Raw genomic sequence first — 25,323 nt, 5'->3', positions numbered from 1 at the left:
GTTTACCTTTTTAAATTCTGACTCTGATGTCAGTGGGTGCACTGATTAAGTCAAGTAGGGTTCATGTAGAAAGTCTTACATCATTGATAAAGAAAGAAAATGAACCAGAATGTGATCATTTGCTGATCCTCTTTGACAGATACTCAAAAACAGCACAAAGACAATATATTTCATGTTTTATGTCATTAACTTCATTGATTTTTGTAAATATCTTCTATTATATAATATATATAATATCTTATTCTGGATTTGATGCAGCAACACGTTTCAAACAAGTTTGGACAGGAGCAACAAAAACACCTGTTTGGAACATTCCACAGGTAAACAGGTTGATTGGTAACAGGTGATAGTATCATGATTGGGTATGAAAGGGACATCCTGGAAAGGCTCAGTCGTTCACAAGTGAAGATGGAGAGAGGTTCACCACTTTGTGAACACATGACTGGATGAAGAATAGTACTACATGGGATCAGGAAAACTTCAGGATCAGGAAAGCAGTAAAACTGCTGTCAGTAAACACAGTTCATTTGTAAATGACTGTATTCTGTTTTTATTTACCTTTTACACAGCGACCCAACCTTTTTTGTAGGGCTTTTTTGTCAGGGTTGTAAAACTTTGCATGTCTGGTTCTTCCCTGTAGTCTTCACACCCCAAACCAACTGTGTGGCAAAATATCTTTTGATTTTTTAGCATTTTCATCCTGTCATGCTCACACACTCTCGTAAAACCACTCAGAGGTGAAGCTGTTAATATGCTACAAAGCAGAGGTTCTTCGACTCTTGTTCTACAACCACATAATCTAATGATATGAAAGACCGCCATCAGAAAATGACAATGGAGGGAGAAATCCCAGCATTCCAGGGAAGAGAGAGATATTCCTGCTAAGCTCATCTAACCTTCAACCTACCAATAACAGGACTGGACTGGATGCTGCCGAGTCTGAAACAACAGAATCCACATTAAGTCTAACTGGAGGCGGTCGTGGGCCATGTTTAATACCTTCTCTGATAGCTGTGCATGGCGCCCCCTCCTCGTGCTCCAGTCTGATCTCCTTCAGCGCCACAAGGTTGTCCGTCAGCTTACTCCTCCCCTTGAAGACTGTAGCGTAGGTGCCCTGGAGGACGGAAGGAGAGGCAGAGAGGTGATTAAAGGTCTCAGGAGCTGGACTGATGTGGCACAGTCAGGCTGTCAGGGGTTCAAAGTAAACTCTATAACTGGGACAGTACAAGTTATGTCACTCAGTATGAGAACATCAGCACCTGCGAGGAAGTCGAGGTTACTGGTGAACACACACTTTCACGTACCTCCCCCAATTTGTCCAGTTTGATGTAAGTCTCCAGCTTCCCGAATCCAATTTCTGACTGGAGGAGGGAAAAGGACAAACAGCATTAATGAGGGTGGCGTCTTTATTAGCACTGACAAGCTTACAGACACTACGGCAAATCCTTCTGACGGCCTCGCAGCGACGGGGGGGGGTGTAAGGAGGTCACACACCCCCAACCAACATCAGAGCTAATCTCTTGTGACTAAGGACTGCTGGCTTTTGGCTTTTACAATGTGTTTGTTTACAGGGACGGGAAGCCAAACTTTATTTATAACGCATGTATAATACACAATGGAAAACTTGTGTGTGCTTCAGAGGTCAAACAACTAGTACTCATACTTTAAGCAAAAACGGAGAAATGTTGCTGGTTCCAGCTTGTCTTTTGTCAACATTTTCTGTTTTTGCTGTTGTTTATGACACTAAAGTGAATATATTTGGGTTCTGGACAAGTACCTTCAGCTGTGGGATGGGTATTTTTCATAAGACGTGAGAGTCTGAGGTCATCTTGAGTCTTCGAAAAAGCAACTAGCAGCATAAACATCTACAGGCAGCTTCACAGGACTCTAAGTTGACCTCTGTCCAGCATGAAGACCAGCTGAGAGCTGAGAGGTCTGGGTGAGCTGAGAGGTCTGGGTGACTCATAGATTTCCAACACATCAAACAAACATTGAGCAAAGCCATTCAGCGTTCTCTAAACACCTCTGCAAGGGAGCGTGTATGCAAATGCAGCGGACTGGGTGAGGCAGTGTTCATACTTTCCCTTAGTTCCCCTTTTGACGGAGGCACATTCAAAGCAAAACCACAAGCCAATTACTGAGGCAGCTGATGGAGTGAATGCTGCGGTGCAATGTAAACACACGACAACAGGCTGAGAGGAAGAGATTAGGCAGTCGGAGGGCAAGGTGTGAACTCTCATCCACTCACCTGTTTCTTGCTGCCTTTAAATAAAACATAAGTCTCACAGCTATCTTTATATTCTGCAGCCCCTGCCTCACAGCCTCTCCGCTTCTATTTCCATCCATTTTGGTCCGATTCTCCTCCACTGCTGATTCTCAAATCACTACCGCTCACACTCACACGTGGGCAACAAGTACTGTGCATTTACATAAGCACAGTTTGGAGGTAAACGCACTTCAGCCTTTTTTAAGACTTTCTCTCTACAGTATTTCACACAGAAATAGTGCAGTTTCTCTCCCACAACATTTAACTGACAATTGTGGCTTTCAGTTATCTTGCAGATCGTTCGCTGCAAAATGTTAAATAAGACGAGTGGAGGACGAGCAGGCGTCACACAGTTTATCATATTTGCATTAGACCTTTGTGTGTAGCACTGTGATTAATTAATATGCTCTATCATCCAAAAACTGTCGTGAGTGCAGCAAAGACACAGCATGAGGTGAAAGGGACAGGCGTATAACAACAGGAAGCTTGTTATTCTACTGTAGTCTGGCCATCGCACAGACATGATTCAGAGAGACTTGCACTTTCCATCATGGATAAACCTGCATAAAAACCTGTGTTACTCCTCCTCCTCCTACACAATTTCCCTTCCATTCTCCTTTTGACCTTGTTTTTGGTTTACATCTACTCCTAAGAAAATTTTCTCTGGGCAGGTAACTGAAGACTGCTGCTTGCTGGGTGCTGGACACAAGGCTGATGAGCAGAGTTTGTGGATTTAAGATGAAAACAATGAGCTGAAAGACATTAAAATGTTCCACAGAGCTGAAGGAAATAAGACTAATGTACACAGAGTGGTTGAGATGCTGAAGCACTGCACCTGTGGCACTAGCAGGGAATCAGTGTCTGACTCAGCAGGTACACTTGCTGACATAATGGCAATAAAACAGAACAGTGTCATTTCTAATTTCCCTCCTCTGTCTTATCATCACGTCTCGCTTCTCTCCTCGTCTCACCAGTGATGCTCTGCGGGAGCGTCGGCTCAGCGGCTGGTCGAAAGGCGGGCTGCTCAGCTGCAGCTTCTCCAGGTAACCATCAGGTATCCGGATGTCGGCCGGCAGGGACAGACGTTTGTTTAGGTCCTGTGCACACAAACGCACACACAGATAGGAAAAAACAACAACACAACACCCAATTTAAAAACAGCATCAACGTGGTGTAAAACCCTGAGAAAACAGGAGTAAACCCTCAGTGTACAGCGCAAGCTCTGAATAAATACCAATGATTGACAACTAAATGGCAGAAACCCTGAGCAAACAAGTGGAATCTGTAAGAACCAGCCAGCTTTAGGCCTCACCAGTCAACAGAGAGGCCAGTGTGTATATGTGTGTGTATAATAACACGTGCAGCAGCATGCGTCCATACGGTTGTGTGTAGCACACTTGTACATAATAAAGGCTGCCTGTGGGCCGCCTGTCAGAGTTCGAGGTAAAGTCTTTCCCAGAGCAACAAAGTACTAAGGCATGATCCTAATGACTTGTTACATAAAATAAAACACACACTCACAAAACAACGTCTGGATTTTTCCCATCATGCATTTCCTCTATTTGTATGATTACTGTTAATCCCCCCCCAACTGCTTTAAATCTACTTCCACTCCCTCTGAGGTAACACTGGACACTTAGTAACACCTCCTCCCCTCCCTCCTGACCAACCATACAACAATATGCAACTTTGAACTTCCACATTTCAACAACAAGCTCATTGATTACTTTCTAACTGAAGGTGACGGACACGTGGGCGGGCAAGCTGACCCTTCAGTCTATTCAAACCATGACAATGACTCAGCTTTTTGCCTTTGTGGTGGCCTTTAGCACACAGTCACTTTCACAGGAAGTGAGGTTTTTATTACGACTTGAGGAAATAAGACATACTGTACACTGCACAGAAAATTCAGCCACAACTTTTCAAATAATCAATATGGGGCTGCAACTGAGATTATTTCCGTTATGTGACTATTTTCTCAATTTGACTCATCACCTCCTGCACAAAATTTCACAAAATATGGGGAAATTTCCACTACAAGTTGCTTATTTTACCTGAACAAACCCAAAAATATTCTGTGAAAATCTATAAAGCCCATCACAATTCATACTAAGGTCCACATATTCACCATGAACTAGTTCCTTACTAATATGCATATTAGCAGCATACTGGCTCTCCATTAGTCATTTTAAAGCACTTATTAATGCCTTATTCTGTATGATCATATTTTACAACTACTAACCCATTAACTACAAGTTTTCCAACCAATAGCAACCTAATTATTGACTATTGAGAATAAGTACAGAAGTTGTTGCACATGAATTATGATTTTAATGACTATAGGCAATAATAAGTTCTTTATAAAGACTAACAAGGAGCCAATAGCTACTAGCACTCATGTTAATAAGCAACTAGTTAACAGGCCGGGATTATAATCAGTTCTGCTGGTCTGTACTTTCTGTGTGCTGGCTCAGGATTGGCAGTTTGGCCCAAGAGGAGGCGATGCCATCCATCACATGACCTTTGTACCCCCCTCCCCCCCTCCAGTTGTCCAATCAACCCGTCCTAATCTGTTACAACATGGGCCCATCTGGACCGTATTACAGTAATCCTTGTGATGTAATCCCAAAACACTGCTTCCTCTCCAATGAGAGACGTAAAATCCTCTACCTGACTACAGGCGGAGGGATTTCCTTACTCTTCCTCCTCTTCTTCTAATAACCCTCCCTCTCAGTGTCACATCAGCACAAAGAACGAGGCCACACAGTGCTTTCACTGTTGGATCACTTCATCAAAAACAAGCCTGAGGTCTATCGCGCCGCTCACAGCAGCACAAACAATGCATCAAGTGTTTGTTGAGCTGAGTCTAACTGTGTGTCTGAACGTGCTTCTGTCCAAATAAACCTTTCTGGTTGCGGAACAGTCACAGGAAGTGTAGGGTGCACTGCTTGCACACACTCTGTACGCACAGTGAGAGGTGATGTGTCACGTCTGTGTGTGGGTAGCCCCAAATGAAGTAAGCTGCTTAACTACACGTTTAAGGGTGTTTTCTTTTTTTCTTTCCTGCAGTGGTGCATGCTCGCTCAACTGATATCTGCTCGTAAATCCACAGAGGTCCTGCAATCAAACCGACCAATAAACACGGTCAGAGGGAGGGAAGTGCGCGTTCTTCAATCACAAGATGTTTCATCGCATGATTGCCCAGCAGGTCGTGTGCAACCTGTGGTTCACTGGCAAGATGTCAACATCAGGCACACGTGAGAAAAACACATACAGCACAGTTTTACATTATATTCGAGTTAACTATGGAAATAGGAAGAAGCTTTGCAACATCTTAAATTGGTCATATCATGTTTAAGCTGTATTCTATGTTACAGTGTGAAAGGTTATAGTTTTGTTCTGCACACTGTTCTTCTCACTGTGTAAAAACAAGGATTATTCACGTCTGCTCACAGAGACAAGTCAACTATTCTTCTGACTCTGTGTGGATTTGTGAGTTAACCCTTCACTCTAAGAGGGATGAAAGGTGGAACATGAAGAAACAGAAACGTGTCAGAACAACAGGCAAATAGGCAATCATGTGGCTCAGACTGAAGTGACTGGAGTGAGAATGGAGATTATTCAAGGCTCGAGACAACAATGATGAAAACAGAAACCAAAATTAAAAACCCGAAAAATGATAAATGTTCACAAATCTATTTTACAATGAAAATGTACAGAAAATGTGGAAGACGAGAAGTCATTTTCTTGTTCACTTTCACTTTGAAACAGTTGTACTGACTCATGTCAGTTGCAGATCCTCAAATCCCAATAGCATCCACTAAGGTGGACTGAAGAGATCAAGTCTCGGCTTTGTAAGGACAGAGAGAGAAACACACTGTTTCAGATATTGTTTAAAGTGCTCAGGTCTTAAGTTAAATTCTAAGATTCTGTCTGTTATGCCCACATGTAGAGATATAAAGCACTTTAATTTTACTAACAATTTAAGACTTCATATTTGATGCTTGATTGTGCTGAACACATCAAAAAACCATCAAACACTGATGTAATTTTGTCCATCTGATTCTATTTAATTACTACTGGAACCTACAAAATCTGCATAAAGTTAAATTCAGAAATCAAGGAACCTCTGAGCTCACTTTATCCCTGTCCCTACGAGCCAGCTGAATTAAAGCCGTCACTGCTGATCTGGTTCTGCATTTGTGCACGCGTCTGTCTTTCCATATGCTCTGCTGTATTAAACTCTACATGGTGGCGTGTTGCCAGCCATTGCAACTTCATCATTTAGAGTGGCCTGCTCCTGTTCTCAGACGTTAAAGGCTGCACTGTACTTCACACGCCCTGGATTAATAAAATGCTTGTGGTGAAATGAAATCCCTCTTAAAAAACAATAAAAAATAATAACAATGACAGCAAGAAGTCTTTCCATAATGTGTTGACATTATGCAACCACCAGAGGAATGTCAAAATCTGAAATCAGCCTGTCCCTTTGACTCAGTGTGTGTGTGTGTGTGTGTGAGAGAGAGAGAGAGAGAGAGAGAGAGAGAGAGAGAGAGAGAGAGAGAGAGAGAGAGAGAGAGAGAGAGAGAGAGAGAGAGAGAGAGAGAGAGAGAGAGAGAGAGAGAGAGAGAGAGAGAGAGAGAGAGAGAGAGAGAGAGGGGGCTTGGGTGGCTAGAAGTGGCGGCGGCTGTGAAACCATTGTAAAACAGATACCAAAAGTATGTTCAGCACTACAGTATGTGGAGTTAGTGTGTGCGTGTGTGTGTGCACGCGTGTCCTGCTGAGATTATGTGGGCAGCGGAGGACTTTTGCGTGTTCATGACACACACTGAGGATACGCCTACGCTGAGTTACAGCATGGAGCTGTAATGCACACATCATTAAATCCCACTTCTTGCAGGGAAAAGGGTCCATTGTCAAACGCTCAGATTCTTTTACTTTTCAGTGAATTAATCACAACATACCTTCAACGACAAAGTGGAGGCTGAACCTTTAAGCCAGGTACGACTTAATGATTCATAACGGCAACATATTCAAATGTCAGTGACGCATATCCCACAACGTATCCTCCATTTAAAAAGCAGAAAGGCTACGCAAGGACAAGTCTGAAAACACAGTGAATCAAGTCCCACCTCTGCAGAGATGCGTCTGTTCCCTCTGTTCCTCAGACAAACACCCGTGGGGGACTGCACCTCATCAGAGGAAGTCCCTGACGCCTGGTCACTCTCCCCGTCCGAACCCATCTTCAAGTTCTCGTGGACAATGTCTGGAGTGGAGAAAAGGAGGATGAGAGGTTGACAGATGGAGCAGGTCTGTGGAAAACAGCTGATGACTTCAGCAGGAAAGAAAAACACTCTGTCCGACACTTTTACGAGCCCCTCTGTTCTTATCAAGCCCCCGGCTGTGTCGAGCAGAGGATATTAAACAACAAGTATATTAGGTTTAATACATTTGACTGATAGATTTAATTTGTTTCATGGCTTCGGGTCCTTACAAGACAAATCCATATATCACACAGTAATTGTCCCATGCCTGAACAAACAGAGCGTTCATACATATGAAACACTTGTTTCCTTCAGGGTTTAAGTTTTTTATGCAATGTTGTGAATTTAAATATTGTTTCTGAGTCGGGAGTCCAAGCTGCTGGTTTGTTGGAAGAGTCCAAAGTCATTTTTTTGGTCTCATTCATTAACAAATGGCTTATTGTGTGACTGAACGTAACACTGGAGTGATTGTAGTCATATGTATGTGTGTCAGCAGTGCACTGATTCATGCCTCCAGCAGTGGGTTTGTTTAGCATGTTTTCACACATATGTCACTGCGTGTGCATGTGTGTGTGTAGGCTCAGTTGACTCAGTAGAAATGCATTAGAAAAGGATTTTACATGTGCTTCTGAGGTTACTCAACAACCAAACCTAACAGCTTGACATTGAAATAAAAATCTGTAGTAAATCTCGTCATTATAGCAACATCCAAACAGATTCTCCTCATTGCCATAAAAGAAATCTCCTGTACTAAATCTGTTTAAAGTCAAAGGAAAAACAAATGTCAAATGTGATCATGGCCTGCACGTGTGTCTCACCGAGCCGACTGCCGTTGCGAGGCATGACCATGAGCGAGCCGAGGCCTCCTCCGATGACGCTCTGAGGCCGTCGCAGCGGTGGCTTTTTAAAGGAGCCTGTGTACTGGTGGAGGAAGGAGTGGACGCTGTGGGCCGACGGAGGACGACCATTCCTCACTATGGGCTCTGCGGAGGAAGGCACAACATTTTTTTTTAAATTATGACATAAGAAACAACATCTGATCTTGGGGGTCTGTGTCCAACAATTTCTGTGTCTTTCTGAGAGTAACAATCTGACATTCACAGTCTCTTCACGCAGTTCATGGCCAAACAAATATAAATACGTTTGCCCTTTAGGAAAGCATGTCATAAAAAGTAGTTCTTTTTGACAAATCATCACCAAAAAGGTCAATGAATTTCACACGCTGACTTGGCAGTGGATGAAATGTATTCTGAAAGCACATATTTCTGAATTTATTGAACAAATCGTTTGCGAGAAACACAAAAAACGTTGCCTCAAACATGACAATTATTCCTCTGCGAGGTCTAAAGTTACTGTGACTCTGTTCATCCACATACTCGACTTCAGAATCAGTATATGCTTGTTATTTTGTTTTTGTAAATATGAGCTTAAAACATTAAAAAATATACAAAATGTTGCCTCTGAGCATATCACATGGTTCCTTTTTCCAACCATTCACAAACGGCAGATCTCAGTTAGCATCAAACAAAATCTAGCTGGCTGAGAGTTAATATAATTGGGAGATGGTGAGGATTTTAGGATTTCTTTTACTGGATATCTGACAAAAATCCTTCCCATGCACTGACTATACATTACTAGTAACCCCGAAATAACACCAGACTGCATAACATAATCACTGTTACATAAGAGGTTTTAACTAGTAATTTACTGATGCATAGATTTGCATGTAAAATCATGCATTTTGACTTAGTAAGGTTGTCAATTGCATGCTAAAATAAATACTATTCCAGATAAAGCGTATGTTTCCAAGAATAGTGAGTTTCCTTTAAAACAGAGTGAGGCTGGCGAACAGAAGAAGTCAGTGTTTAAGAAGAAGGAGCTGAGCCAACAGCCATGAAAACAGAAAAACAAAGAGAGAGAGAGATGATAAAAGTAAAAGAACTGATGAACTCTTACATGTACATTTTCTGAGAGGTGTTGCACTGTGAATTAACAGTTTAGGGTACTGGGATCTGTTAAATCTACATGAAAATAATGAGAATTTGTTCTTGTTCTTGCTACACAATAAAAAACACTGAAAAAAACAATGTGATTTGGTTCAGTCTTCTCTTAATGTAACCTGAAAATCACATTCCTAAACATCCACTGAAACAAGGGTTATAATTCAATGGTAAACAGAGCTGGGACGGTTACAGTGGGGTCTGTTCTCTCATCCAGTGTGACCCTTATACTGTCAACAGTAGGGGTGGGTATTGCCAAGGACCTCACAATACGATACGCATCACGATACTTGAGTCACGATACGATATGATATTGTGATATCCAAATTTTGCAATATATTGTGATATTCTTCATAGTTCACTGAAAAATGTAAAAGGCATTATGCATCTTAAAATCCGAGTTGTATGTACATCAGATGATAGTGATAATTCATGGAACAAAAACAATGTAATTCAACTTATCCATGCCATTTTATTGTAACTATACAAGTGCAAGTTACAACATATTTGCATGAACAACATGAGCTGAGCTAATATGTCGGGGTGGGGTTGTGCTAAATGAGTTCGCAAGTTTGTTGTGTTACCCGAATATCTAATGAGAGCGAAACAGTGTGGACAAAGAGCGTACTCTTTGTCCCGCTCACTGTGTGTTTCTCCTTTCCTTTGGAATCCAAAGTACCTCCAAACATCTGCATTAAAGTTTGAGGGTGTCTCTAGTTTAACGTTACCAGCCATGCTTGCTTGTTTTTTTCCGGCTCCACTTCCTCACCACAACCGCCAGGGGAAAAAAAGAGAAGAAGAAGAGTGCCTTGCAGTGAGGTAGCAGTACAGCGACACCCCGCGGAAGTCATACTGGACTTACAACCCCTCTGAAATATGATTTATTAATTGAAAAAATATCGATATTCAAATTTTGAGTATTAATATTGAATCGGAAGACAAAGTATCGCGATATTGCCATATCGATATTTTTGCCCACCCATAGTCAACAGCCAATATCAAAAATACAGAGAAGTCAGAGAGTCTAGACCTGAACATAATGTCTTGTAGTCTAAGCAGTGTGTTTCGGCTTGTGAAAAGGGTCAACGACTGCCTGACAGAGCAGCATTTGTCCAAAAGCAAGAATGGAGCCGACAAGAGGTGAAAGATTTATCACGTAAAGAGTCGCACCAACTGAAACACCACCTGTGACTGCGGGGAGAAAATGGAGTCCCAGAGAAGCTGTTTAGCAGACAGTCAGAGCTCAGACAGGACAGAGGGACACGGTAGGACACGTGCACTTTCCTTCCAACCCCCTCTGAGATGAAGCACCCCTGACTGGTCTGTCATCAAACACCAGCCCTGATCGTCAAGGTGGGAAAAAAATGACAACTATTTTGTCGAATGTACCTTAAACCTGAATCAATTCGAGCCAGGACATAAGACACGTAGCTGCACTACGGCATGCTTCATTTCATATCTACAATCCCTAAAATAAATAGTTAACAAGGTTTGTGAGCTTTGAGAGGAAGCTAAACCTCCCCCCACAGTGGCTTGATTTGTCTGGCTTCCAGTTTCCAGGGTCAACCATTTCTCAGTGTATTTTTTACACTTAAACTTTATTGCCAAATTTAAACTCACAAGATTCAGGCTGCCTTTGAGGCTGATTCAGAGTTCTGTGGGTGTGTGGGTCTTGTTAAGCTAAAAAAACAGATTTCACTACGTAACAGTTTCACCACAGATATCAAAACTTTGGAACGGTTGGTGTGTCCTGTATTAAACGGCATGTCATCTATTTGTTTTGTTGCTTGTTTGCTTATACACCAATGAGGCATCATTTCCTAGATTTCCTGCGACAACAGAAAAATACACAGCCCCCGAGCAATATCCAGGTCCGTATGCCACTTCTCCCTTATCTCTCTGCAGCTGCTGCTGCCGCTGGCCTGAGTTACATAATCAGATCAGGACCAGAATGCTTTCCCCAATCACAGAGTTCAGATCACATCTCATCTGGCTACTCCATTCTGTCTCCTCTCTACCCTACTTACTGCTGCACAGGCTGCTAAAATCCCCATCACGCTAGCGTTCTCTCTCTCACACACACACACACACACACACACACACACACACACACACACACACACACACACACACACACACACACACACACACACACACACACACACACACACACACACACACACACACACACACACACAACCATTCTGTGTCCCCACTCACCAAGCACAGAACACTCTGGCCAAACCTGGTGTTAATCACTATACAAAAAGCTCTTTAGAAAGCCCAGTTAGTTCTCAGAGGGCTGTGCGGAGGAGGGGGTGGACTTGGACGATCTGATTGATTGAAGAAGGGGAAAAAAACTTCTCATTTGGACAAAAGACAAGAGAGGAAAACTGAGGACAGTCCTGAAAGAAGCTTGAGGGCTGGGGGGGGGGGGGGGGGGGGGGGCAAAGGGGGGCCAAAAGAGAAGAAGAGGAGCTGAAAGATAAAAAAAAAAAAAGGGAGGGGGGGTGCACCAAAATGCCTAGCTGGTTTCACCAAGTCATCCAAGTTGCCGTGGCAATGTCATGGAAACTCCAGGATGTGTCCAGATCCCGAGCGCCATGGCAACGATGCGGCGGCACACAGGCGCGCTCCCTCCCTCACTTCCTGCACATTTTGTAAATATCAGCAGAGATAAGCCGCTGTGTCACTCTGCTTTAATTCTGACGCCTTGAAGGCCACAACCTTCAGCGGGACCCAGCTGAATGATGTAATCAACGACAGCGTCTGCAAGGGTGGAGCACAGCGCGTCTACAGCACCATAAACAAAGAGTCGCGTCAGGCGGACTGTCCATAGTCAATGCACATCTGTGAAGAAGAGGGAGTGATTACTGTAAAAGCCACTTTCATTTCCTGCACAGTCCACGTTAAGTGAATGGCAAGTCAAGAATTTCCAAGGATTGGATGTGCATGAATGCTTAGGGTTAACCCTAACCCTAAGACAAATGTAAACCACGACTCCTGCTTAAAACTCTTCCGCTAACAGCGAGCTGAAGCTAAATATTATACTTTGTAGAAACCTGATAACACATTCAGCAGTGTCACTTTCAGATTCTGGGTCAGTGTTTTTGGATTTGGCTTTGGATAAAAGTCCTAATGTCCATTAAAATACAGAAACTAAATCCCATTTCAGACACGCGCTTCATTACGTAAATGTACTAAAAATTTCACACGTCAGTTTGATGTTCAAATGAACCCCTGAGTTGCGTTCTCATTCGTGTCATTCCCAGTCATGGTGGTATGATGGTTATGAATAAACTATCATGTCCTTTATTCACTTAGTGACAGAGATGAAAAGCCCCTCAACCGCAGTGGAAGCTTTGAAATCTATAACTGCTGCAGAACATTCTTCTTCTTTCAAAATTATTTACTATATTATACAACAGGAGCTAAACATGACATAATACTGTTTTGTCATGTCTAAATAAAGCAATTACATGTCTGAAACTGGTTTGCGCTGCAGAGTTTCATTTTGAATGGCCTTTGAGTGGCTTCTCTTCCATTGCTATGTCAGCTGTGGCTCCTGGGTGTTGCAGTATTTACAGCCATTTAACAGGAGCTTATCCAGGAGATGCACTTGTTACTATGTTGAATAATGTTACAAATGTGAATTTAGAGGTTAAAAAACAGGACACATCACAGCATGTACAGACAGCATATAAAACGCACCGCTGTCCTTCAGGCCATTCTCCTCAATGGTCATCTGTTCAGCCAGCTCAGACAGCGACTCGTCAATGGTGTGGCTGCCTCGTAGGGTTTGAGAGAGACGTCGCTTGAACCGTTTCATCTTCTCCATTGAGCTCTCGGGAAGGGGAGGCCTGAGGACGACAAATAAAACCACACATACTTGAGTTGTTGTTGTAAGCCATAAAAGATAATGCAGCAGCTACAATACGCTGATAATGCAGCTTGTGTCAGTTATAGAGGAATATTTCCACTATCTGTAAGCTGCAGGGTTGATGCCAGCCTTGACGTTTCACTAACAAAATCTGTCACTGCCTTTAATTCAAAAGAATACAACTCATCCGCCTGCAGCCATGTTTCACAATCTCACACCACGAGTCAAACTGCAACCAAAAACCTTGTTAGATCACCAGGTATCTGACAAGGCGAACAATGACACAGACCGATCGGCACTTAGACGTTAATTATGACTCAGCTCACTCAGGCACATTACTTAACATTCCTCCCGCTGGGAAAACATGACAAGTCGGTGAGAGATTCTTAGGGGTAAGTTTGGAGTACGGTCCCTGGCACACCAGACTGTAAAAGCAAATCCTAAACCAGGGGGATTTGCTCCTGAATGGAGCAGGACTAGCCTGGGCCACATCGAGTCCACATCACACATTCCAGCCGCATTTACTGTGTGCATGAGAGTAACTGATTGTGAGAGCTCGAGACAGTATGTGTGTGAGAGACTTTGTGTGAGGAGTGGAAAAAAAAAGATTTCAAATCAAGGCAGGGGATCTTTGGGAATGTTTGGCAGGAGCAGATTACAAGAAACCTCTCCCTGTGACCTAAATGTAGAGATCATGACTGCAACACGAATGCAGATCTGGACAAGTGTCTGTCTGTGACGACGATGATGAGTAAAGTCAGACATGAAAACACATGAGTAGTATTCCTCCTCAGGGCTTGCTGCCTGTCAGCTATTCCCTAGTGACAGCCTTTTGTCTTCCAAATATCACTCATAACCTGAATTCTGTCCAGAGACTACAACTGAGCCAAATAGTGTAAAAGTAAGGCTGCCCTGTAAATGTTGACCATTTGAATCATCAGTTCAAGGAGAGGTCGCTTCATCTTCAACCGAACTTCATGGCTCAAGCGGGCACGGCCACAGCCGGCAGAGCTGACTGCGGCCGTTCCAAACAAAGCTTGTGATTCCACCAGACGCGCCGCAGCACGTTTCAGAAGTGTCACCGAAGCGGGTCTCAGCTCTGCTCCACTTTAAATAGGCGCCATGTCTATTTTTGATGGAAGCATCGTCAGGCTTCACAGAGGAGATGAAGCTGGGCAGAAAGAAACTACATCATGAATTCATCTGTCAATTATTTCTTGCATTAACAGTTAATATAAAAATTTGAAAAATCTGTCTTATCCCGCGCCCCAAAGTCAGTTCACCAGTAACATATTCAATTTACAGCAATCTGAAAGTGAAAAGCAGCAAATGCTCCCATTTGGGAAGTTAGAAACAATGTTTGGCATTTGTGCCTGATTAAATGACTTAAATGATTAACAGATCACCAAACGCTGTTGATTATTGCAGTGGAGATTTGGAAATACACGAACCCACAATGGCAAATCAAAAAGTCGGAAAACATGACAACACTGACAGCCTATCAGTGAACAAAACTGGCTTTCAGACACGGTGCCATGATTTAAGGCTTTAATATCGCATGAACGGCTCACAAACATCTGTTTGGGAAGACAGAGTATGCAGGTTGAGAAACAGGCCAAGCAGCTGCTGAATCATCTGGAAGTTTTGAGCTACAGTGGCTGGTTTAAAAGGTTTGAACTCAGAGCTTTAAGAGGCTGCGAGTCTGCCCCCATTCCCTCCACACAGCGGACAGCAGCAACCGTCTGTCTGAACTGGGCTTCACGCCAAAGCAAACTGGGACAGTGCAAAGGCGAAATATTAAACGGGAGATCATGAGCACTCCAACTACACAAGGAAACTTTATATATTACCAGCATCACATAGAGGAGAGGCTAAAAAGTCTGAACTTGAATGCTCAAACTCATGTAACATGGCCATCCTGTTGGTTGAGTGGTTTAGGATAAATAACATTTAGCCGTGATGTTCCTTGTTTGGTCAGATATCTTTGTCACATGCCACATGCTCTCTCTCTCTCTCTCTGTCTGTCTCTCTGTCTGTCTCTCTGTCTCTCTCTCTCTCTGTCTCTCTCTCCCACTATGTCTCTGTCTCTGTCTCTCTCTCTCTGTCTCTCTCTCTCTCTCTCTCTCTCTCTCTCATCATAACATCAAATAAAGGCAGAAATCTAAAAATCTACATCCTGCAGGCTTATAGCTACTAGTACCACCTCGACTACACTAAACCTGCACTGACTCTATTTGACCAAGACTGTGTGTTGTTGTTGTCTGTTGGCCAACAGTTGGACATTTAGTCTCTTTGAGCTCTGTTTTTGGTCTCCACCAATCCCTGAGGGGAATATCTGGCTCTTTAGCTGCTAAACGCTCCACTATGTTCACCAGCAAGTCACTAACTGTGCCTGTCTGCTGTTTGGTGCTTAGTTGGTAGTGTACAGCGGGCAGACAAAAACAATGCAGAGAGAGAGACGAGACTGAACCAAAAACGTTATGAACAGGACGGATGAGCAATGAGCTGAAAGTTCTGTAAAGCAAAGGGGAGCTGCAGATTTGAAGATTAAAAAGACATAAGAGGTACTGTTGGACTGATTTTGGTGTCCAGCTTTTTGTTCACTACTTTTGAGAACAAATTTATTCTGAACTGGAACGTCCCATGAGAGGAAAAGTGCACAAATCCAACATCAAAGTTTACTTTTGGCAGTCAGGGCAAATCTACACGATGACACGTGAGCACAAAGGATGATGTGCTCTTCTCCACAAGCCTTGTTTTTAAAAAAAACAAACAAAAAAAAACTGGTTAGAAAGTATTTTTGCATAATAATCCTGTCTAGCCTTGCACAGCTTTCATCCTATTTCTATGCTCTCAGTCGAGCAACAATCAATGTAATTAGTCCAGGAAGCGAGATGAGGCAGAACGTGAACTCGACTGTCATAACAGCTTCACATCAGTTATGACACATCAGCTCCAGCATGGGCAAGCAGTCTGTCATCTCCCAAACAGCTCACTGCCTTAGCCACTCTCCCGCTGCAGCCTTACACACGGCCTGCAAAATGTGCTCTAGATAGAGAGAATACACTCACGGAAAACTATTCATTCACCACAGCTGAATGATGGCCTGAAGGGGACAACTTAGCCATAAAACAGTGCTCATGTAAGAGTTTCTGTGAGTTCGCAGTGACTGTTCTCTGTGTTTTCTCCCCCACAGCAAGCGACACACTTGATATACAGTTTCAAGCATGTTTTGGATTTCAATGCAAATTAACATTCTGGTTAGATCTGAAACATCTGCCAGCTGGTTGGACAAAACAAGACATTTGAAGGCATTGGGATCATATTGGGATACACAGACAGGCCAGACCCTCCTAATTTATGAATGTATATGATGGGGGCACATTAATGTCTCATAAATAACCGGATGTGACCTACTATCCAGCAGACTCTGTGGACGCAAATCACTTTCTGAATGTTCCATGGAAAGTTAATGGCTACAGCAGAGAGGGGGGCGGTCTACTGTGCACCCGTGTCTGTGCTGGTCCACGTTCCAACTCTGGGATCGAATGCGGAGCTTTGGACATGATCCGTGTCCCCAGCCTTATCCCTCCTCCCATAAGTAGGCCGGTCTGAGGTCTGAGCTCCAGATCTGCTGAGAGGTGGCCAGGGAGTTGGAGCGAGGGGGGAAATCAGGGGTGGAATGGAGGGGTCCGAGCCCTGTGCTGATTCGGGATTTGTCACCATGGCAACCCCACTGCTTTTTCCATGCTGAAAATGCAGAACGCTGCAGGAGACTGTATGCATGCTGATTTTCCATCTCACATCCTATAGCAACCCTACGTCTGCGTTTTCATCCCCTAAACCAGCGATCGATACCCACTATAACATGATCTCGCCAAGCAGACAAACTCTGACATTTGCAGCTGGATGCTAAATTGCATTTTCCACCTCTGTTTTTCTGGCAATGCAGTCTGCAGGAGATGGGGTGGATGCAGGGGAAACGGGGGGGGGGGGCATTATGAGGCATTATGGATGCTGCAGTGGTGACAACAGACATATGCCTCATATGGATTATGTCTTTTCCCTGCTGTAGCCATGAGCTAGCACTGTGCTGATGATGAACAGAGGACTATTAAAGGGGTAAGGCCCTGTGGGGCCACACTACAGCTCCACAAGCAACCATTCACACTGCATAAGTCTGTGCAATTGTCCCACTTCTGTAAGATGGACTAATCACAGCACAGCCAACATCACCGCCACAGGGGGACTGCTGCCCAGGCCACCCACTGAAACAGGAAAAGCAAGGTCACAACCTCTTTGTGACCCCCACAGGGTTCGGTAAACCACCTAACGTCACTGCCTTCAGGAGGACAGGGGTCCTCGAAAACGCCTGCCTCTCCTCCCCTGGCTGCCTTACTTACAGAGACAGAGAACAAGTGTGACTGTTGGCATGATTCACGGGTGAGCTCAGCCTTGCTTTTCTAAAGAGCAGCCTTTTCTCATCCTGGCCAAGACAATGAGGACATGAGTGAGGAGCTTGATCCATTATGGGGGCCTTATATAAAGGCTGCATTGTGCACAGAAAAAAAAAAGTAGGCTTGTTCAGGAGACGCAGGAGGTAGCAGCGTGCTGCGTGGTTCTGAGCTGAGCTGAGCATGACAGCCAGGCAGGCATGCTTCCCCCACACACACTGCAGCAGGTGAGGCGTTACTTAAACAGCGAGTCTGTTTGAACTGAACCAAAGCCATTTACATGAAACTCGCACCATATTTGCCTCTTTTCTTTGCTCTTTTCCATGCTCACTGACACACACTGTCTTCACCCGGCTTTCACACTTGTCACACGTGTCACCTGTGCCTGCAGGGCCGACAGACAGGTCAGTGGTGATGTGTGTGTGCATATGAGAAACACAACAGACACCTCAGCCAGAGCCTGTGGCCGAAGGAGGCCAGGCCAGACCAGTGACGCACAGCCACAGATCTCACAGGCAATAAGATTCAGCACTAGCTGATTAACACTGCTGCCATGGTTACAGCAGCTTGAGTGACAGCCATGCTCCCATCTGAGCTTTCTTTGTGGCCCAACACTGCCTGCAGTCAGACAGTGGAGGAAAAAGTTCAATACTGCAGGTTGATAGCTGCAGTTTAATAGTATACTGAGCTATAATACAGTTTTATAGACTCCAGGAAGACAAGGTGTTACTGCAGAGCATCCTGCAAATTCATAATCTGTGCTGTGAATGTTCACATAATTACGGCTTAGTATTTTCATCATCAGTACGACTGGTGCAACAATTTGTCAATTAATCCGTAAATATTTTGATGACAGGTTGATTATTAGTCATGTTTCAGCTGCAAATATCTCACATTTGATGGTTCCAGCTTCTCTAATGTGAGAATTCGCTGCTCTTCTTGGTCTTACGTTATAGTTCATTGAATTTATTTTGGTTTTGGACGGATAGTCGAGCACTGAGCGGGTCACAGTGTGTTCTTGGATATTGTGATGAGCATTTTTCAGTTTCTTTTTTTTTTTTTTTTGGCCTACGATTAACTGAGAAAATAATAAGCAAATCAATCTATACTGAAAATTAGGACGGGGCAATTAATCAAACTGTATTTTTGATTCCGATTTTGGCTTCTCACAATTCTTGTTATAAATCCAGTGCACCCCTTTCCTGTCCCTGAAAGCCCAAACTCACGCTCTGCCAGGCTGTGGCCCATTTCACTCAGCTCACTGAGGTCAAGTGAGCCGTAAAAACTTGGTCGTGCCAACTGCTGCTGGATTTTGATGCTGTCCATCTGTGCAGTTGCGGTATCGGTGCTCGGAACGGCCAATGACACATAACATTAACATTCAAGAAAAATCCAAAATACATGCCTGACTTGCCACATATGTAATGACTGACTGCTGTTTAGACAGGAAGTACATTGATCACAAAACATGACACATCAGGATCTGAGTGGCCTGCCACCATGACTAAACAATTTCTGGGGGAAACCCTGCAGCTTGCCTGCAGCAGAGGGGATATTTGGCACTTTGGCTTATTGAAAGAGTTAATTCATGGGCTCTCAAAACTGTTGCAGCTACAATCGATTCATTATCATTTCAAACACTGACAGCATTTGTCACAGAAAAAAATACTCACTTTTGCTATTGCCATCTCTAGATAAACGTAGGCTCAGATATGCAAGCTCTTTCCGAGATTTACCTTAAATATACAATCAACTCCAGAATTATCGTGAGGAAAAAAAGCTGTTGAAAAATCAAAACTAATCTTGAATTTTCCAAGATAACTATGTCATGAAAAGCTAAACCATGACTCTGAAATTAAACACTCCATTTAAAGGAAAATGACGCATGTAAAGCGCCACTTAGACTTCACCTGATAACACAGTTTATGAATGGGATGAAAGGGAGGCATGAATAGTGACAGATAAGCCTTGTGGACCCAGCTGGGTTGAGAGCAGAGCGCTGAGATCAACAGATACAGTAGACTAGAGCCTGATATGATCGGACAGGCAGCAGGCTAGTGTCACTCCAAAGCACTACTTTTCTATTTTTTATACCATCAAACTTTTTGGAAAAACATCTGTGTTTTGTGTTAGGAATCCTTTTCGGATAAAATATGACAATTTTGATTAATGGATCCTGGTAAATTTACAGCTACAAGATTTATTTCTCCCCATAAATAAAGAATTTTAGATTTGTTGATAGCATTTATTCATTCTAGATAAGAGGCAGCATGATTACCACCCCTCCTGTTTGGCTCATTAGGGAGATAATCGCCGAGGTGTGGACTGGATCTGAGCCTGAGTCAAGTCACCTGGCGTCCGTTTGTGAACAGAGCATTAGCATCAGAGAGAGCGACAATTAGCTGGCCCCTCCCTACCCGTCTGCGCTCATCTCACCAGCAGGTCCTGATAGCCTTTCATGGCTGTTCAAAGGGAACAACGGGCCACGCTGCTATCTAACCAAGGGCAGACAGCAGGATGGGGTTATCAGAATATCAGATTCCATATCAAACTGCAAACACAAACAGCTCTCAGTAGCCTTTGTAGTAAATTCAGAGAGCCTGCATGCTAGACACTGTTGTGTGTTACAACAAACTGCAGAAAGTTATGGAGGTATCTTGTTTCTAACTGACTCTAGACTGTTAGGGCTGTTAGGCTTACTGATATTCATTTGGAGTCCAAGGTGTCATCTTCAAATTCCGTGTTCAGTCCAAAACACAAAAATATTCGTCTTATAATGATATGAAACATAACCACTGTCAACCAATCATTTATAGGTGTCAGAATTTGAAAAATCAGACATGATTATGATTGGGGAAACTTTTTCTTTTCCTCTTGTGAATGGTGAGAAACTAAAACAGTTAACCCAAAAATTTAATCTTTGGCCACTGAACATTGGTCTACTTACTCAGTCCCTGATTAGAAAAACCTTCTGAGCCAAGGCGGAGTGTGTCTGGGGTTTCTAGGTTCAGCTAATTAAAAAAACAAATACACGGAATTAACATGGTTTTTCATTAAGCCAGCGAGATCTTAATTATGAACACCTTAGCACATCTCAAATATGTGAGGCTATGCTGGCTGTAATAATATTGATCTGGGTGAAGGTACATCTGCGTGTGTGTGTGTGTGTGTGTGTGTGTCAACTTCCAAATAAAGACCAGACAAGTGTTCAGACAGTTCCTGCAAATCCTGCCAGGAGTGACAGGAAAAATGGCAATATATGTCCCTCACCTGTTTCAGATATTAATACTGTACCGCAGATGACGACCCAGATATGTGGTGGAGTTATTACTGTATAACTCAATCAAACAGGTTCACGGGCCAGCTGGCTCAGCGGCTGCAGTGGGGTCTTCACTACCACCAGACACTTCCAGTTTCAAACTGAGATGGAGAATCAGGGAGTGGAGGCGGCCAAACCTGCGAGCAGCAGCATTTGTCTTGGGGGGAAACGGCATGTGAGCGGCCTGAGCTGCATGCCGGTGCCAAAGTTCTTGTGTCAATGCAACACAGAAAAGAGGAAGAGTTTGTATTCATGGCTATCTATAGATTGGAGTGGTGCCTGTGACATAGCAGCTGCTCCCCAGAGAGCAGTGACACATTAACCTTCAGCCAGCTGTCTTGGCCTGCTGCTTAAACATGAGCTCACACACTCAAGAGAGAGCACACAATTGCATTAGCAAAACCTTAAAAAACTGTGAAGTTTGGTATCAAATCTGTCTGTGTATTCAAAAGCAGCGAATTCGTTTCTGGCAAAAACACATCTATTTATGTGTATGCCCACACGCGCACACACACCCATACACATACTGGACCATCATCTGATCTGCACTGGGACTGGAGGGATCAGCACAGCGTGGCTACAGCTGTTTCACAGCGGGTCAGGTTACCTTGCCACCACCATCCCCAAGGCCCTCACCAAGGGAACGACCCAACGTCAAACCAACACACATGGGCACGCTGTCGCCCAACAGCTCCCTGCCCTCCTGCAGCTACCAGGCTCAACACATGGTATTTTAAGCCCATAAACGACACGCCCCCTGAAGATCCAGGGTGATATGAATCCTGCAAGGAAGCTCAACAGCTTGTGGATGTCAAATTAGAACTTGCTCACAGGAAATGAGAGAAAGTGCAACGACAGCTCTTTCATTCAGTCATCAGCAAAACAATCTAAACTGTAAATAGTGACGTGCACGACACGGGATCAAAGCTCAGTGTGTTTTTGGCACACCAAAATGTTTCCACTGACACATTTTTCACACGTTTCTGATTTAAATCATATTTTTAAACTGCATTTATTTAAGCAAAGTTCTTGTTTGGCTGCTTGGTTTCTTTCACTCCAGGGAAAAATGGCTCTGTAGAAAAACACTGATCTGCTTCATGCTTTAGTATCCGAAATCGAAACTCAGGTGTTGTACCGGCACTAGTATTAGTACAATACTAATACAGTTTGCGAGCAAGCTTAAATTAAAAACTAACAAAAGTAGCTATTAAAGTTTATGTTTTATACATATGAAGATTTCTTCCTATGCAAAACATCAAAGTTTATATATCTGAACATAAGTTTGTTTTACATCTTATTTTGACTGCATTTATCTAGGGCTGCAACGAACAACTATTTTCACTGTCAGTTAATCTGTAAATTATTTACTCGATTAATTGATTAGTTGTTTGGCCGATATTCAGTTTACTCTCACAGAAGTTTTAAAAAAAGAAAATATCCACACTAAAGAAGCTGGAATCAAACACTCATTAATTGGTGATTCATTTAATATCTGATAATTATCGATTAATCCTTGCAGCTCTACATTTCTCATAGGTGCACTGAGTCAGTAGACTTCAAATTGTGCTGCTAACGACGTGACTCATACACGAGAACAATAAATGCGGCAATAAAAATGTAACCACGCTGACTCCTGGGTGTTCTCACACCAAATGAACTTCCTCATCAGTGTGCCATGAGCAGCCCCCCTCCAGAACAATGATGTCTTCCTTCCACACATCCTGCTAACTTTACACCACTCATCTCTCTCACACATACACACACAGGTTAACTCCCCGTAGGAGGAAGATCTCAGTGCAGGAATTCAACGAGAGCTGCCTCTTGGGGTGAGATTCCTAGAAACTGCAGCCTCCAGGCGGCTCCCCGTGCAGGCTCCAGCCCCGGCCTCCCTGCAACAGCTGAAACAGCGTAAAGCTCCTAAAACTGACCCTACGGAAGCTCGGAGAGTGGCGCAGTTTGCGCGGTTGCTTCAAGTAGTTTGAGTAAAATTTTGAAACAGAAAGACACCTCTGAAAATGTGGGTCAGTGAATGTTTTGGTAACAACTATGCAAGACGATACACGCAGAGACGCTGGCCAACCCTCCGTTTTACACCAATCCTATGCAGTTCAGTGACAACCGACCGTTTGCGTTGGTGGCATTTAACAAGCAACCTGACACAAATGTTTAACCACGACGGGGGAAATGTTAAAGCTTTATCCGGCCTGAACTTAGTTTACCATTCAACATGCATGTCGTTAACCTCGCAGTTTGTTTTAGTTTAATGCGGCCATTCACCGGTGAATGGGACAAACTGAATAGCTCACACAACAAACGGCTGCTTTCACACTGCAGGCTGTGAAGTAAACATTGTTAAGCCCGTTTTGTGTCAACGCGGGGCGGTGGAAATGTCTCCCGTGTCCGCGCGGCTCCAACCGGAGCTTCAGCCGTTGTTTCACTGAGCTAAATTCACACAAACTACACCGAAAATGTTGGGGACTCTCACCAGAAACGATGAGCGTTGCTCCGACCGGAGTCCCCGACCTCGGAGCTTCTTCTCAGGCCGGATGCCGTCTTTCCCTCCGAGCGTGAAAAAAAACACCGACTGCTTCTTCTTTGTGGTTTCCGTGTGGTGGTAGCTACTTTCTGGTCTTCAGTGTCGCTTATATCCGCGGGGTTGTAGCGTCCAACTGCATGGCTTTGTTTTCAGGCTTTAAAGTTTCACCCCCGGTGGAAAATAGGAAGCGCCGTTGGTGGTTTTCTCGGTCTGAGAGACCATGGCAGTGTGAGACGATGGTGATTACTGGTTGATCTGAGAGTGTCCTCTGCCTGCTGACGCTGCCTGGCTGCCACCACACAGCCGTGTCATCAAAATGTCAGCGGGGAAACAGCGCCACCTATCCGTCGGTGCTGGAAACGGCAGAGAGGCCGTCAGTGCGGCCCCAGAGCGACCCCTATCGGAGGAAATGCTGCTGTCCTACAAATACACATCCACACGTACAGGACCTCACTTGCCATTTAAAAGGCAAGCAAGCAAAAAGCACGTTTATTATTTACTCGAGCATAAATTTGAGATACTTGTACCTTATTTGAGTATCTCCACTTTATACAACTTCTACTCCACTACATCTCAGAGGTAAATATTGTACTTTTCACAGGACAGCAACACTACAAACATATGATGATATTATAGATAAGTTGCTGTAGATTAAACAGTATACAAATTAGCTCAATCTTAAACATCTACAGAAGTAAATGCAACATACACATGAATGCAGCATTAATATTAATCCAGAAACATAGCATATGATAGTAAAATACTGACAGGTACCATTTTACTGCAGAATGAATACTTTAACTTTGATATTTTAAGCAGATTTTGCTGATAATCCTGTCATACTTTTACTTAAGTAAATGCAGGACCTTTACTTGCAGGACAGTTAATGTTATTTTTACTTAAATGAAGGATCTGAATACTTCTTCCACGCCTGCTGTTAAGCTGACATCTAATGCATCTAAAGCAAATTAAAATAGTTCTCCTCCTCTGACACGCTTTCCTCACATACTCGAACAAACTTACTACACATATTCAGAAACCCTCCCTCCAACTTCCTCTCACTTTCCAGAGCAACAATCCCTCCACCTCAGATTGCCCCCACAAAACAATTTAAACATTCAGTCTTTTCTGGGGCACGGCCAGAATTCAGGTGGGAAAAAACTCCAGCAAACAGAAGGCTGCATACTTTCCGGCTGGACTTTATGCAGAAGCAAAGAGAGCGGCCTTGTTGAGGGGCCTCATTCAGCTGCATCTGCAAAGGAGACATTTGGCAAGAAAAACCCGCAGCTCCAGTTCTGGGCCTCAGTTGTTTTCTGGCACTTTTCTCCAGACTCATCAATGTTTTTGTTGTCTGTCATCCATCTTTTCTCTGATATGTGCAGGTGTTAACCAGGCAAGTGGTGCATATCCATTATTTCTATAGTGAGCCCTTTGAGTTTTCTCCTCTATGACTGAAGAAATGGACCCTCACGGACCCATGATATGAACTGAAGTCCAATGAAAGATGAGTGGTATGAGGTGCATAATAGCTATCATCCTCAACACCTTCCTGTCACTCGAAACCCTCTCTGCTGTCTGTTGGATTGAGCCTCTTATCAGATCTG

General features: G+C 43.6%; 1 protein-coding gene across 2 annotated transcripts in view; it reads right to left on the bottom strand.

The window, feature by feature from the left end:
- The window catches only part of LOC139338211 (cyclin-dependent kinase 17-like), a 29,672-nt gene extending 5,640 nt beyond the window's left edge, over positions 1 to 24,032 (bottom strand). The window contains exons 1-7 of one of the 2 annotated variants that reach the window (XM_070973200.1): positions 23,669 to 24,032; positions 13,242 to 13,390; positions 8,349 to 8,513; positions 7,399 to 7,532; positions 3,238 to 3,363; positions 1,305 to 1,361; positions 1,000 to 1,114 (exon numbers count right to left, since the gene is read on the bottom strand). In XM_070973200.1, the coding sequence (XP_070829301.1) occupies positions 1,000 to 1,114; positions 1,305 to 1,361; positions 3,238 to 3,363; positions 7,399 to 7,532; positions 8,349 to 8,513; positions 13,242 to 13,368 (724 nt within the window). In that variant the 5' untranslated portion in view covers positions 13,369 to 13,390; positions 23,669 to 24,032. The remainder of the gene's footprint in view (positions 1 to 999; positions 1,115 to 1,304; positions 1,362 to 3,237; positions 3,364 to 7,398; positions 7,533 to 8,348; positions 8,514 to 13,241; positions 13,391 to 23,668) is intronic. The other variant, XM_070973199.1, reaches the window with a different exon arrangement.
- Between the last annotated feature and the right edge of the window lie 1,291 nt (positions 24,033 to 25,323).

Source organism: Chaetodon trifascialis, chromosome 10 (genome assembly GCF_039877785.1).
Source record: "Chaetodon trifascialis isolate fChaTrf1 chromosome 10, fChaTrf1.hap1, whole genome shotgun sequence".
NCBI classification, from domain to species: Eukaryota; Metazoa; Chordata; class Actinopteri; order Chaetodontiformes; family Chaetodontidae; genus Chaetodon; species Chaetodon trifascialis.
The sequence above is the reverse complement of the archived record's forward strand: the minus strand, read 5'-3'. Positions and strand labels throughout refer to the sequence as shown.